This window comes from Chiloscyllium plagiosum, unplaced genomic scaffold, assembly GCF_037043375.1.
Source record: "Chiloscyllium plagiosum isolate Xiang-an unplaced genomic scaffold, Cpla_swu_hap1 HiC_scaffold_45, whole genome shotgun sequence".
NCBI lineage: Eukaryota > Metazoa > Chordata > Chondrichthyes > Orectolobiformes > Hemiscylliidae > Chiloscyllium > Chiloscyllium plagiosum.
The window spans coordinates 387,720-402,854 of NW_028270183.1; the positions used below are offsets into that span (position 1 = coordinate 387,720).

Consider the following 15,135-nt stretch of genomic DNA (forward strand, 5'->3'; position numbering starts at 1 on the left):
GACAAAGTGAAGAATGAAGTCTTGCACCAAGGATTCAGAGAGGTGCACAGTAGATTAAAAAGCAGGACCTCAAAAGTTGTAATCTCTGGATTACCCCTGGTGCCACATGCAAGCGAGTACAGAAATAGGAAAAAAAGGACAGATGAACGCATGACTAAGGAGCTCGTGCAGGGGACAGGGTTGCAGCTTTTTGGATCACTGGGACTTCTTCTAGGACAGGGGTGACCTGTACAAAAGGATACATTGTATCTAAACTAGAGGGGAACAAATATCCTCACAAGGAAGTTCGCTAGTGCTAATTCAGAGACTGGGAACCAGAGCAGCAGATGGAGGGACTGAGGAAAGGTAGATGTTATGACCAACAAGTCTGAAATGAAGGACAGGCAGGGACAGGTTAATGAGCACAATGGAGTTGATCAGCTGAAGCGTGCAAGGGGTGTTATGGGTAAGGTAGATGGGCTTAGATTCTGGATCAGTAAATGGGACTATGATGTTGTGGCCATTACAGAGATTGGGTTGCGAGACGGACAATACTTGCTGCTCAAAGCTCCAGGGTTTTGATGTTTTAGACATAATAGGTCTAAGAGGGAGGTATAAGAGGTGGAGGTGTTGCATTATTTATCAGGGAGAACGTCACAGTTGCATGATGTCATCCACTGAGGCAATATGGGTAGAGCTCAAAAATTTAAAAAAATGCAATCATTCTGATGGGATTATAGTAGCCCAACAGCCACTGGGACATCGAGGGACAGATATGTAGGCAGATTATGGATAGATGCAAAAATAACAGGGTTATCATCGTGGGTGACTTTAACTTCCCCAATATTGACTGGGACTTTCTTAGAGCAAGAGGCTCAGACAGGGCAAAATTTATAAGGTGCATCCAAGAGGGTTTATTTTGAAATAGTATGTCCAGCTAGAAGAGGGGTAATACTAAATCTTGTATTGGCGAATGAGCCTATCCAAGTGACTGACTTTTCATTGGGACAGCATTTTGGAAATAGTGATCATAACTCCTTAAGATCTAAGAAAGCTATGAATAAGGATAAGTCAGGACCATGCAGGAAGGTACTAAATTGGGGGAGGGCAAATTATGTCAGAATTATATAGGAGCTAGGGAGTGTTAATTGAGAGCAATTGTTATTGGGCAAGTCCACATTTGACGTATGGGAGTTCTTTAAAGACCTACTGATCAGAGTTCAGGATCAGCATATTCCAGTAAGGAGGCAGGACAAGGATGGCAAGGTATGGGACCCTTGGATAATGAGGGAGATTGAGAATTTAGTCAAAAAGAGAAAGGAAGCGGATGTAACATTTAGAAAGTTAAAATTGGACAGGGCCCATGAGGAATATAAACAAAGCATGAAAGAACTCAAATAGGAAATTACAAGAGCAAGCAGAGGTCATAAAATATCCTTGATTGGAGGGTCCGTGACTAGTGGTGTTCCACAGCGATCTGTACTGGGACCTCTGCTGTTTGTGATTTATATAAATTACTTGGATGAATACAAAGATGGTTGGGTTAGTAAATTTGCAGACGACACAGAGATTGGTGGATTAGTGGATAATGTATAAGATTGTCAAAGAATACAGTGGGATATAGATCAATTGCAGATATGGGTGGAAAAATGGCAGATGGAGTTTACTCTGGGTAACTGTAAGGTGTGCTTTGGGAGATCAAACATTAAGGGAAAGTATGCAGTTAATGGCAAGACCCTGACCAGCATTGATATACAGAGGGATCTTGGGCTCCTGGTCCATAGCTCCCTGAAAGTGGCCACACAAGCAGATAGGATGATAAAGAAGACATATGGCATATGTGCCTTTATTAGTCAGGGCGTTGAGTACAACAGTCAGGATGTCATGTTGTAGCTTTATAAAACTTTGGTTATGCTACACTTAAGAGTATTGCTTTCATTTCTGGTCATCACATTACAGGAAGGATCTGGGGGCTTTGGAGAGGGTGCAGAAGAAGTTTACCAGGATGCTGCCTGGATTAGAGGGTATGAGCTTTAAGGAGAGGATGGTGTGGTAGAGGCTGAGGGGAGACCCAATAGAAATTTATAAAATTATGAGAGGAACAGATAGGGTTAAAAGTCAGAACTTTTTCCCAGAGTTGAAATGACTAATACTAGAGGCCATGTATTTAAGGTAAGAGGGGAGGAAAGTTCAAAGGAGGTGTGATGGGCAAATTTTTTTGTTTTTTTTTACACAGAATGGTGGGTGCCTGGAACTCACAGCCAGGGGTAGTAGTGGGGGCAGATAAGACAGGGATGCTTAAGAGGCTTTTTAAAAAGGCACATGAATAAGGATATGGACCAAGGACAGGAAGAAAGAAGTAGTTTAATTTGGTAACATGTTTGGCACAGCATCACAATATGAATGGCCTGTTCCTGTGCTGTACTGTTCTATATTCTATCTTGTACTTAACCAAAACAATAATGTTTATTTAACTATTGTTGCACCATCTCTTAAAAGCATAACCGCCTCCAGAATTGTGGAGTATTTGGATATGGGCACAAGAACTCTAGTCTGATAGAGTCATAAAGACATACAGCACACAAACAGAACCTTTGGTCCAACTCATTCATGCTGACCAAGTTTCTAAACTAATCTAATCCCATTTACCTGCCTTTGGTCCATATCCCTTTAAACTGATTGTATTCAGCTACCTGTCCAATGTCTTTTAAATGTTGTAACTGTACCTGCGTCTACCATCCCCTCTGGCAATTCATTCCACATACGAACCACCCTCTTTGTGATAAAGTTGACCCTCAGTTTCCTTTTAAATCTTTCTCCTCTCAGCTGAAAATTATGCCATCTAGTTAGCCATCTTTTCAAATACCAATCTCAGCATGATCAAAAGTACCTTTTGACTTTATAAAGCTCTGGTTAGGCCCCATTTGGAGTACTGTGTCCAGTTTTGGTCCCCACACTTCAGGAAGGACATACTGGCACTGGAGTGTGTCCAGCGGAGATTCACACGGATGATCCCTGGAATGGTAGGTCTAACATATGAGGAACGGCTGAGGATCCTGGGATTGTATTCATTGGAGTTTAGAAGATTAAGGGGAGATCTAATAGAAACTTACAAGATAATACATGGCTTGGAGAGGGTGGACACTAGGAAATTGTTTCCGTTAGGTGAGGAGACTAGGACCCGTGGACACAGCCTTAGAATTAGAGGGGGTAAATTCAGAACAGAAATGCGGAGACATTTCTTCAGCCAGAGAGTGGTGGGCCTGTAGAATTCATTGCCACAGAGTGCAGTGGAGGCTGGGACGCTAAATGTCTTCAAGGCAGAAATTGATAAATTCTTGATGTCATAAGGAATTAAGGGCTACGGGGAGAATACGGGTAAGTGGAGTTGAAATGCCCATCAGCCATGATTGAATGGTGGAGTGGACTCAATGGGCCGAATGGCCTTACTTCCGCTCCTATGTCTTATGGTCTTATGGTCTTACCGTGAAATATAAGTTAAAGACAATTTAAAACAGTTGATGTCAAAAATATATAATTAACAATCTAACAATTGATTTCGTTTCAATATTCTACTGTGGAAACACAGACTGTAAAAGCAGCATGTTGCCTAGTCTCTAACATATCATTCCTTGATGATAAGAAGGAACATCAAGATTTTTTTTTACATCAAAATCTTCTTTTGTTTGAATTGCTAATGTGTAATCAACCTTGGCTTCATAAAAGTCTACTTCTATAGAGTTGTAGAGATGTACAGAAAGAAACAGACCTTTCAGTCCTAAATTTCCTAAATTAGTTTAGTACCATTTGGCGGCATTTGGCCCATATCTCTCTAAACCCTTCATATTCATAAACCCATCCAAATGCCTTTTAAATGCTACAATTGTACCAGCCTCCATCATTTCTTCTGACAACTCATTCCATACACGCTCCACCCTCTGTGTGAAAAAGTTGCCCCTTAGGTCCCTTTTAAATCTTTCCCCTCTCACCTTAAACTTATGCCCTCTCGTTCTGGACTCACTCACCACACTTGATTTGGTCTCTTTTTGTAAGCTTTAGACAGGTCCTCAGCACAGTATTTTGTGAACAAGAGAAACGGTGTTATTAGTCAGTCAGACGTCGTGACTAGTATCCACCTTAAATATTATGTTGTGATTTTCTGATTATTAACTTGCAATAAATGGTTGGAAAATCAGTTGCCATATGTGGCCTAACTTCTAATGTGTATTTTGGTAGATGAGACAACTCAGAAAATGATCACTTTGTCTCATGATCAAATACATTATTTGCTCTCCTTATGAGGTAGTCTTAGGTAAAATTTAAGAAAGTGAATCCTAGTGATTGGACTTGGTTGTTTACCATTCCAATATTTTGCATGAATCTTACAAATGGTAACCAATATAGGGAGCATTGATGCAAAGGGACCTTTAGATTCACACATACTGCCACTTCACACACATTTTCCTCATGGATTTTTAGAAGGAAGGTTTGCAATAAAAGGAATGTTCCAATGAGGCATTTACAGGAATTGAAGTGGACATGGGCATTCCATTATAAAGGGGAGGAGTTTTCTCATGTTTCAAGTATATATTTATCTTGCAATCAACTCCATCAGAAATTAAGCTTTATTTCAGGATTTTGTGAAGATAAAATGACTACTTCATTTGTTTACATTACAGAAACAGCAACTCTAAGTAAATCTATTCTTAAGTTTAGTGCCATAAGATACTTGTTGAGATGTGGTGTGGCTACTCTATCCTCCTTTCTTATCTTAACAAAAAAATAGAGCTTTAAACAACTGAAAATGCTGATTCTGCACCTCTTTTTCCCAATCACAGGATCCATCACTCCTGCCTTTGTATACAATCCAATGAGCAGAATAGTGTACACAGGCAAATGTATTTATGTATTGCATAACCCTACAAACTACTGATAAATCATACAATTTCTAGATTGAAATAACTGCACAGAGGCTGGTATCCTGTCACCAAGTCACCCTTTATTTACATGTGGAAAGTCTTTGACACTGATCCAGCTCCCTCAGAGCCAGCTCTCAAAGTGAACACAACTCCTGACACTCCTGTTTATATCTGTCAGCCACAGACCAGGTTAACAGCCCCAACCAGAGAACTCATATTCTCTGAGGTTCAGCTGGCTGACCTCATTACTATCACTACAGTAAAGATGAGGTCTATTTCTGGAAATGGTTAGGAATCTGTTAGAAATGATTCTGTAGACGCCATTATGTTTTGTGTCGCCAGGAGACAGTAAAATAAATGTACATAGTGCTTGAATTTTTACAGAAACCAAAAATTTGAATAATTGCTTTTCGTATCAAATGCAATATAGCAAAGTACATTATGGGAGCAGAAGATTATAAAACAGCACAAGAACTGCTTGGCATTAGCAGTGCAACAAAGATCCCAAAACCAAAACAAAGTGGGGCAAGGTAGCATTTAGAGAAATGATACTTAGAATGTAGCATTACAAAATTAAGATTGTGCTAGAAGACAAGCCCAGAAATTGCAAAAATGGTGAAAAGACAGAGTTAAAGGCTCTGTATTCAAATATACTTAGCATTCACAATAATTCAGATATATTGATAAATCAAATGTGAATGAATATGCGTGCTGTGCTTTTTGTGTTCACTCATGGGAAATGGAAGTCACTGGCTAGACCAGCATTTATTGCACAACCCTGGTTGTCCTTGAGAAAATGCTGCTGTTTTGAACTGGAGTCCATGTGCTGTAGGTAGATCCACAAGGCCATTACGTAGATAGGTGTGACAATGCTGTAAGATGACAAAGGCTGGAACCTGAATATTCCAGGATACCTGACATTTTGGAAGGACAAGAAGCTAAAATTAGAAAGAAGAGTATCTCTGATCATTAAGATGGCTTTAGTACACTAGAGAGAGCCGACATGAATTCTAAAGATCAAGGTGTAGGATCACTTGTGGGAAAAGTTTACAGACCCCACAACTATAACCACTCTGTAGGTCAGGGAATGCAGGAAGAAATAATAGGGGCTTATGAGAAAGGTGCAGTGATAATCATAGCTGATTTTAATCTACATACAGATGTATGAATTATTGGCAAAAGACTTCTGGAAGATTAATTAGATTCCCTACAGTGTGGAAACAGGCCCTTCGGCCCAACCAGTCCACACTGACCGTCCGAAGAGTAACCCACCCAGACCCATTTCCTTCTGACTAACGTACCTAACACTATGGGCAATTTAGCATGGCCAGTTCACCTGACCTGCACTTCCTTGGACTGTGAGAGGAAACCAGAGCACTTGGGTGATAGACAGTCACCCAAGGCTGGGATTGAACCTGGGACTGTGAGGCAGCAATGCTAACCACTGAGCCACCATGCCGCCCTAAATTTATTTTGTATTTTCAGGATAATTTTGTAGAGCAGCACATACAAAAGGCAACCAGAGAGCAGGATATTCTAGATCTGGTAATATACAATGAGATAGGATTAATTAACAATTTCAGGAAAGGCAGGTTTTGGTAATGATGATCATAACATGATTGAATTCTATCTTAACCTGAAGGAGAGAAGAATGTGTCTGAGATTAGAGTTGAGAACATAAGTAAAGGCAATTATGATGTTATGAAGGTAATTGTCCAAATGAATTGGGAAATTAAGTTAGGAAATGAGTCAGTAGAAATACAATGGCAGACATTTAAAAAGATATCGCACAACACTCAGGCAAAATACATGTCAGTGAGAATGAAAGACTCTCGGTGAAGGACTTACTATTCATGTCTAACTAAGGATGTTAAAGATTAGTGGCAAGTCAGAAGGTAAGATTATATATATAAAAAAGGAAAGAATGTCTAAAACAATAATGAAGAGGGAGAAAATCGACTATGAGAGAAAGCTGACTAGAAATATGGAAACAATATTATGAATTTCATAACATAATGTTTTATTTGAGAAATTGGATATTGCCATGGCAAAGATAGAGTGAGTAATGACCCTTTGAGTATGAAGTAGCAGAGAGAAGATGGTGGTATTTACCCTTGTGGAATATAGGAGATTATTGGCCTTCTTGTGACACTGCTGGATATCCCTTTCGACAGTGTAGGGAACAGTGTCTTCTGCTGCTATCACTGACTAGGCCCAATGATTCTGGTGGGTTACTTCTTTCTGCAGTCATCTAGGAAAAGTACTAATCTTCTCCCTACCACCCTGCTCACTAGAAACTCAAGGTTCTTTTTGAAGAATTAGGGAATGAGCTTCTGTGCTATGCCTTCATAATTTAGGGATGAGCATCACTGTGCAAGGACCAGTTCATTAGACCAGGCTTTTAGTCTCTGAGGTGGTGTTCAGCTGAGTTTTAAATATGGTGCTAGCAGTAGAGGACAGTTTCATTTTGCTCACCACAGGATTCAGTGAGTAATGTACCCAACATATTGTTTATGTAATTAGTTGGTGAAAAGCAGAATATTGTAGAAGAAAACCTGTTCCAGGCCATGATGCAATGACACTCGCACGCCCCCACATTTCAACTGCAAAAAGGAAAATTCACCCCTTGGTGAGCTGCTGATTTTTCTAAGTACCATTTGATAAAATTGTCAAGGACATCTTTTATCACATTGGTGATAACTGAGCTTGGATGAACAGATAGTTAACTAGCTGGATTGGATTTGTGCAGCTTTTTGTGGTTTCAAGATAGCTTGTCAGTTTTCAATGGTGCAGTGATACTGTCCCTGCTACTGGGCTAATAGTTTCCTTAATTCAAGTCCCACCTGCTCCCGAGTATGTAACAATGTCTCTGAAGAGGTTGATTAGAAAATAAATATCAATTTTAAATTTGTCAAATAGTTGTCAGTATTGTAGCTGGACTGGAATATCTTGTTAGAACATTGAACATTACAGCGCAGTACAGGCCCTTCGGCCCTCGACGTGGTGCTGACCTGTGAAACCAATCTAAAGCTCATCTAACCTACACTATTCCATTCTTGTCCATATGTTTATCCAATGACCATTTAAGTGTCCTTAAAGTTGATGAGTCTATTACTGTTGCAGGCAGTGCATTCCACACTCCTAATACTCTCTGAGTAAAGAAACTAGCTTTGACATCTGTCCTATATCTATCACCCCTCAATTTAAAGTAATGTCCCCTCATTGCCATCTGAAGAAAAAGGCTCTCACTCTACAACTTATTTAACTCTCTGATCATCTTATATGTCTCAATTAAGTCACCTCTCAATCTTCTCTCTAACAAAAACAGCCTCAAGTCCCTCAGCCTTTCCTTGTAAGACCTTCACTCCAGACCAGGCAACATCCCAGTAAATCTCCTCTGAACCCTTTCCAAAGCTTCCACACCTTCCCTATATTGCGGTGACCAGAACTGTATGAAATACTCCAAATGTGGCCGCACCAGAGTTTTGTACAGCTACAGTGTGATCTCATGGTTCAGAAACTCAATCCCTCTACCAATAAAAGCTAACACACTATATGCCTTGTTAACAATCCTAACAACCTGGGTGGCAACTTTCAAGGATCTATGTACATGGACACTGAGATCTCTCTGCTCATCTACACTACCAAGAATCTTACCATTAGCCGAGAACTCTGCATTCCTGTTGCTCCTTCCAAAGTGAATCACCTCACACTTTTCCACATTAAACCTCATTTGCCCTCTCTCAGCCCAGCTCTGCAGCTTATCTATGTCCCTCTGTAACCTACAACATCCTTCGTCACTATCCTCAATTCTATTGACCTTAATGTCATCTGCAAATTTACTAACCCATCCTTCTATCCCTCATCCAGGTCATTTATAAAAATGAAAAACAGCAGTGGACCCAAAACAGATCTTGTGGTACCCTCCCTTGTAACTGAACTCCAGGATGAACATTTCCCATCAACCACCACCCTCTGTCCTCTTTCAGCTAGCCAATTTCTGATCCAAACTGCTAAATCACACTCAATCCCATGCATCTGTACTTTGTGCAATACCCTATCGTGGGGAACATTATCAAACACCTTACTGAAATCCATATACACTACATCACATGTTCTGGTGCTGAAGCCTCAGTGATGTAGGCAGAATTGGTGTGCACTAGACATTTCTTGATATAATATAGAGTAAATTGAACTGACTGAAGACTGGCCTGTGGAGCTCTCAGAAGGATGCTCGGCACTTTTGACTGAAAATGGTTGCAAGTGCTTTGGGATGGACATTGTGGGCACCCTCACATTTGAGCTTGGAATGTTCACACAGCTTTGCCTTCTCCTTTGTTGGTTAACTATCTGTTGTATTATTCATAACTGATGTGTTAGGACTGCAAAACTCTCATATTATTTGCTGCTTTAGTATGTAGAAGAAGTAGTGTAAATATACATATCTTACTGGTTCTTGTTGGGAGCATTTCAATGTCTGTTTGCGTATGGGGAACAATGTATTCTTTAGTTGTGATGTTGTTCTATTGTTTTATATTCATCATTATTGCTACTTCCAGGAGGAGAGTGTGACCTTTCAGAAACAACTTGATGCATTGGAAGCTGAAGTCCTACAGCAACAACAGGAACTGAAAGAACTGCAAGCCATGAACACCAATGCTCAACTATCTCGAGATGCTGCCAAGGTACTAACTTGAACACTGCCCAGGAAAATCAAAGGTTCAATGTCCCTGCGCATAGAAACCTCTGAAAATATCCATTTAAGTCCGAGAATTTGGAGGATTCCAATGAAGCTAAGTAGGTGTTTCCTCAGGAAAAGTTAGACTATTAAATATCTTGTCTAGCACATAAATAACTACTAAACTGACGCCTGACTACCTCACACATCCTGAACTATATCTTCCCCAACTCCTTACACCCACCAGACCCTGAACATCTTACTGAAGGACTTGGCATTATGTGTTTGTGGACAGACATTTATGGATTAGGAAGACTGAGACTTGAACATGGTATGAATTATTTGTTTGTTTATCTGAATTCCCTCAGGTGCTTGTTTAGAAGGTGGATTTTGAAACATGATTTTTAAAAAATTCTTAATCAGGACTTTTTATCAGAGCAGTATTGTAGGTTGGGAACTAAAAATAGGTTTAAGAGAAAGGAGTTGTAAATAGTTATTGGTTTTAATATTCTCTCTTGGACTTAAAGAATAAAATCGTTAAATTTTACTTTAAATAGTAAAGGATAGTTTGGGATAGTTCTTTGCCTCTCAAATTTTAACAGATTATAGCATGAGGTGAACTTTTTCTGTGTGGCTACTTTAAAATAACATAGGTGTTTACCCCGTGTCGTAAAACATGGGGACTGTATAATATTTCCATCATAGCAGACTCTGAAGGAATTGCCCAGGAAAATCAAAAGTTCAATGCCCCTGCGCATAGAAACCTCTAAAAGTATCCATTTAAGTCAGAGAATTTGGAGGATTCCAATGAAGCTAAGTGGGTGTTTCCTCAGGAAAAGTTAGACTATTAAAAACTTGTCTAGCACATAAATAACTACTAAACTGACCCCTGACTACCTCACACATCCTGAACTATATCTTCCCCAACTCCTTACACCCACCAGACCCTGAGGTAATAACCCTCTCTCCCCCCAGAGCCACAGAACACAATATTCGCCTCTACCCTGGGGACCTGACACCGCCCCTGCCAACACCCTACCCAGAATTTCTTCCAGTTCTTAAGAAGTCATACTGGACTTGAAGCAGTAACTGATTTTCTTTCTCTCCACAGAAACTACCAGTTCTGCTGAGTTACTCCAGTATTCTCTGTTTTTGTTTCTTTTAATCCTAAGTTTATTTTAGAGGTGAAGTTGTTTTGTATCTGTACAGTGACACTAAAGATCCAGCATACCATTTCAGTGATTGTGCTGCACACCTCCTCCTGTATTTTAGTGGACTTGATGGTTTATGATACTTGTGTGATTTCACTGAGCAGACAGAACTTCAGCAGCACGAGGAGGTTATGCACAAGGAAAGACGGGAACGGGAAAGGATTCTCACTGAGTTCAAGAAGATGGCTGAGGAGAAGAGAACACAAGCAGAACGTGCAGAAAGACGGGTAAAAATTATATAGAATGAGTCTTTAATTTCAAAGGGACCCAGCTGTCCTTATTCATAATTCACTAAAAGTTAACATGCAGGTGCTGCTAGCAATTAGAAAGGCAAATAGTATGTTGGTCTTCATTGCAAAGGTATTTGAGCACAGGACAAAACGTTGTCTTGGGGTAAATGTATACAGGCCTGGTTAGACTGCACGTGGAGTATGGTGTACAGTTTTGGTCTCCTTTTCTATGGAAGGATATAGATGCTATAAAGGGGGTTCAACGCAGGTCACCAGAGTAATTCAGTGAAGGTTTCTTTTGTGAGGAGACATTGAGAAAACTGGGCCTGTCAACTTTAGAGTTGTGAAGGATGACAGATGATGTCATTGAAACTTACATAATCTTTACAATACAGATGTAGGTAGAATATTTTCCTTGGCTGGTGATTAATATTTCCTTTAAGCTGTGCAGCTTTGTGGTCCTGCAGAATGATCGGTGTTGGCAGACTGAATGTGGCATTGACTTGCAGTTTTTGAAGTTGCTGCTGTGCCGGGTTCCTGGGAACCCACATAGCTGGAAAGAAAATTAGAGGGAACACTGCTGGTAATCCCAAACCAGGGGATATAATCTGAGAATAAGGGTAGGCCATTTAAAACTGAGATAAAGAGGAATTTACTCGCTGAGAGAGTGGTGATGTTTTGGAAGTCTCTACACCAGAAGCTGTGGAAGCTCAATCGTTGAGCAGGGTCAAGACAGAAATCGATTTCTGGATAGTAATAATGACAAGGGATATGTAGCAGGCACAGGAAAGTGTCTTGTGGTAGATGAGCAGCCATGATCCAATTGAATGGAGCAAGAATCTCAATCGAGTGAATAGTATATTGCTGCAATCCTACTGTAGAAATGTATTAACATGATTCGGAGATGCCGGTGTTGGACTGGGGTGTACAAAGTTAAAAATCACACAACACCAGGTTATAGCTGATTTTCAGCTCTGATCTCCAGCATCTGCAGACCTCACTTTCTCCTCAACACCAGGTTATAGTCCAACAAGTTTAATTGGAAGCACATTAGCTTTCGGAGTGACGCTCCTTCATCAGGTGATTGTGATCACCTGATGAAGGAGCGTCGCTCTGAAAGCTAGTGTGCTTCCAATTAAACCTGTTAGACTATAACCGGGTGTTGTGTGATTTTTAACTTTGTATTAATATGAGCATGCTTGAATCCAAATGTTCTATGGTGAACTCCTCCATTCCCAGCTTAGCCGGGACATGGTTTCTGAACTTAAGATATTTGCCGCAATACCGAATAAATCCTCCACAAATAAAGAAGAACAAAGAACAAAGAAAATTTACAGCCCAGGAACAGGCCCTTCGGCCCTCTAAGCCTGAGCCGATCCAAATGTACTGTCTAAACTTGTCGGTCAATTCCTAAGCATCTGTATCTCTCTGCTCCCCACCTACTCATGCATATGTCCAGACGCATCTTAAATGAATCTACCGTGCCTGCCTCTACCACCTCTGCTGGCAATGCGTTCCAAATGCCCACCACCCTCTGTGTGAAGTACTTGCCGCGTGTATCCCCCTTAACCTTTCCACCTCTCACCTTGAAAATGTGACCTCTCATTATTGAATCCTTCACCCTGGAAAAAAGCTTGTCTCTATCCACTCTGTCTAAACCTTTCATGAGTTTGTAAACCTCAATCAGGTCCTCCCTCAATCTCCTTTTTTCTAGTGAAAGTAAACCTAATCTACTCAACCTTTCTTCATAGCTCGCACCTTCCATACCAGGCAACATCCTCGTAAACCTTTTCTGCACCCTCTCCAAAGCGTCCACATCCTTTTGGTAATGTGGCGCCCAGAACTGTACACAGTATTCTAAATGCGGCCGAACCAATGTCTTGGACAATTTTAACATGACTTGCCAGCTCTTATACTCAATACCCTGTCCAATGAAGGCAAGCATACGATATGCCTTCTTGACCACTCTATCCACCTGTGCAGCAACCTTCAGGGTACAGTGGACCTGCACTCCCAGATCTCTCTGCCCATCTACTTTTCCCAAGGCTCTTCCGTTCATTGTATAATTCACTCGAGAGTTAGTCTTGCCTGAACACATCACCTCACATTTGTCTGGATTGAAATCCATCTGCCACTTTTCCGCCCAACTCTCCTGTCTATCTATATCCTCCTGTATTCTCTGACAGTCCCTTATTCTTTCTGCCACTCCACCAATCTTCATGTCATCTGCAAACTTGCTGATCATACCAACAGTGCCCTCTTCTAGATCATTTATGTTTACAAACAACAGTGGCCCCAACACTGACCCCTGTGGAACACCACTGGTCACCTTTCTCCATTTCGAGAAACTCCCTTCAACTAATTACTCTGTCTCCTGTTGCTCAATAAGGCAACTTCATTCACCTTGAGCGAGGGCCTGTGGGGTTGTATACAATCACTTTCATTATCCTGGAAACAGATCATAGCAGATAGGGAATCATGTTGTGCTGAAGTTCATTATTGACTCAGTTGAGAAAAGATCATCCCAAAATCCAAAAATCTTGCCCTATGCAGTACTGACAGTAATTGTAGCTCTTGGAGAAGCTATTATTATTTCACAATCTTGTGAAACATCACCAGAAGTTTGCATTATTGGAGAATTTAACAAATGTCTGAGTAATTAAACTGTTTTTATGATTGACTTTTTTAGGCAATGCGAGCAGGTGCTCACTCTGATGAGCTGCACTTTGAGCGACCTGCAACGCAAGAAACTGGAGCCGAGGAAAGAGCCATCAACGTATTTGAAGAATCTGTCTTATGGATCAAAACTGTGACTGGTGTTAGCGATATGCAGGTGAGGGGTATTCAGGGAGAAGTGTGGTTTAAAGATTCCTGCAGCTGCCACTCCAGTCTAGATACCAAGGCCCAGCCTGTGTATAAGGGGACTGCACTCTGTGTGTAGTGTTCCTTCATGTGGGCGGCACGGTGGCATAGTGTGGGCGGCACGGTGGCATAGTGTGGGCGGCACGGTGGCATAGTGTGGGCAGCACGGTGGCATAGTTGTGGGCGGCACGGTGGCATAGTGGTTAGCACTGCTGCCTCACAGCGCCTGAGACCCGGGTTCAATTCCCGCCTCAGGCGACTGAGTGGAGTTTGCACGTTCTCCCCGTGTCTGCGTGGGTTTCCTCCGGGTGCTCCGGTTTCCTCCCACAGTCCAAAGATGTGCAGGGTCAGGTGAATTGGCCATGCTAAATTGCCCGTAGTGTTAGGTAAGGGGTAAATGTAGGGGTATGGGTGGGTTTCGCTTCGGCGGGTCGGTGTGGACTTGTTGGGCCGAAGGGCCTGTTTCCACACTGTAATGTAATCTAATCTAATGTCTAATTACTTTTAAACGTACTCAGCAAAAGGCACATCTAGGATGCTTTGAGATTTTGGTTGGTCAGCTCCTGAATGCTATGAGAAAATTAAAAGATGATTGATTTAAGAAAATTATTTTCTCCTTGTTCATTGCAAATGTTTAATTATATATCTTAGGTTACTGCTACGTGTTTTCAATACTGTTTAAGTAATTGCGTGTTAGATTGAGCCTAAGATGATAATATCATGTTCTTCTGCCACTTTCTGAGGTTGAGGTTAAAATAAATTATTGAAATAAAATGAACAAGCTTCTCCGTTCAATTTCGACAATAGACAATAGACAATAGGTGCAGGAGTAGGCCATTCAGCCCTTCGAGACACACTGCAGAAGAACTGGAGCTAAATGTGCGAGTGAAAATATTCTTGAAAACAATGATCTCGGGCTCCTTTACCCGAATAGTCTGAACTATGGAATCATACAATAAATAAATCCATAAGCATAAAATAGAAAAAATGCTGCAATAGAATGTGATGCTGAGTAGTGTAATAATTTGAAATGTGTGGGTCATTTGGATTTAATTGAATTGAATCCGGGTTCAATTCCAGCCTCAGGTAGCTGTCTGTGTGGAGTTTGCATGGCTGACACGGTGGCTCAGTGGTTAGCACTGCTGCCTCACAACACCAGAGAATCGGGTTTGATTCCAGCCTCGGGCGACTGTCAGTCTGTGTGGAGTTTGCATATTCTCCCCGTGTCTGCGTGGGTTTCCTCCAGGTGCTCTGGT

The 15,135-nt window shown here is 41.1% G+C and overlaps 2 protein-coding genes across 2 annotated transcripts in view; one reads left to right on the plus strand and one right to left on the minus strand.

Moving 5' to 3' along the window:
- The window catches only part of LOC122540165 (acid phosphatase 5, tartrate resistant a), a 59,300-nt gene that overhangs the window by 41,602 nt on the left and 2,563 nt on the right, over positions 1-15,135 (minus strand). The gene's annotated exons all lie outside the window — the stretch shown is intronic.
- Positions 1-15,135, plus strand: part of odad3 (outer dynein arm docking complex subunit 3) — a 37,126-nt gene that overhangs the window by 9,116 nt on the left and 12,875 nt on the right. Inside the window, exons 6-8 of the mRNA XM_043675491.2 lie at positions 9,458-9,583; positions 10,892-11,014; positions 13,707-13,850. Of these exons, the coding sequence (XP_043531426.1) occupies positions 9,458-9,583; positions 10,892-11,014; positions 13,707-13,850 (393 nt within the window). The remainder of the gene's footprint in view (positions 1-9,457; positions 9,584-10,891; positions 11,015-13,706; positions 13,851-15,135) is intronic.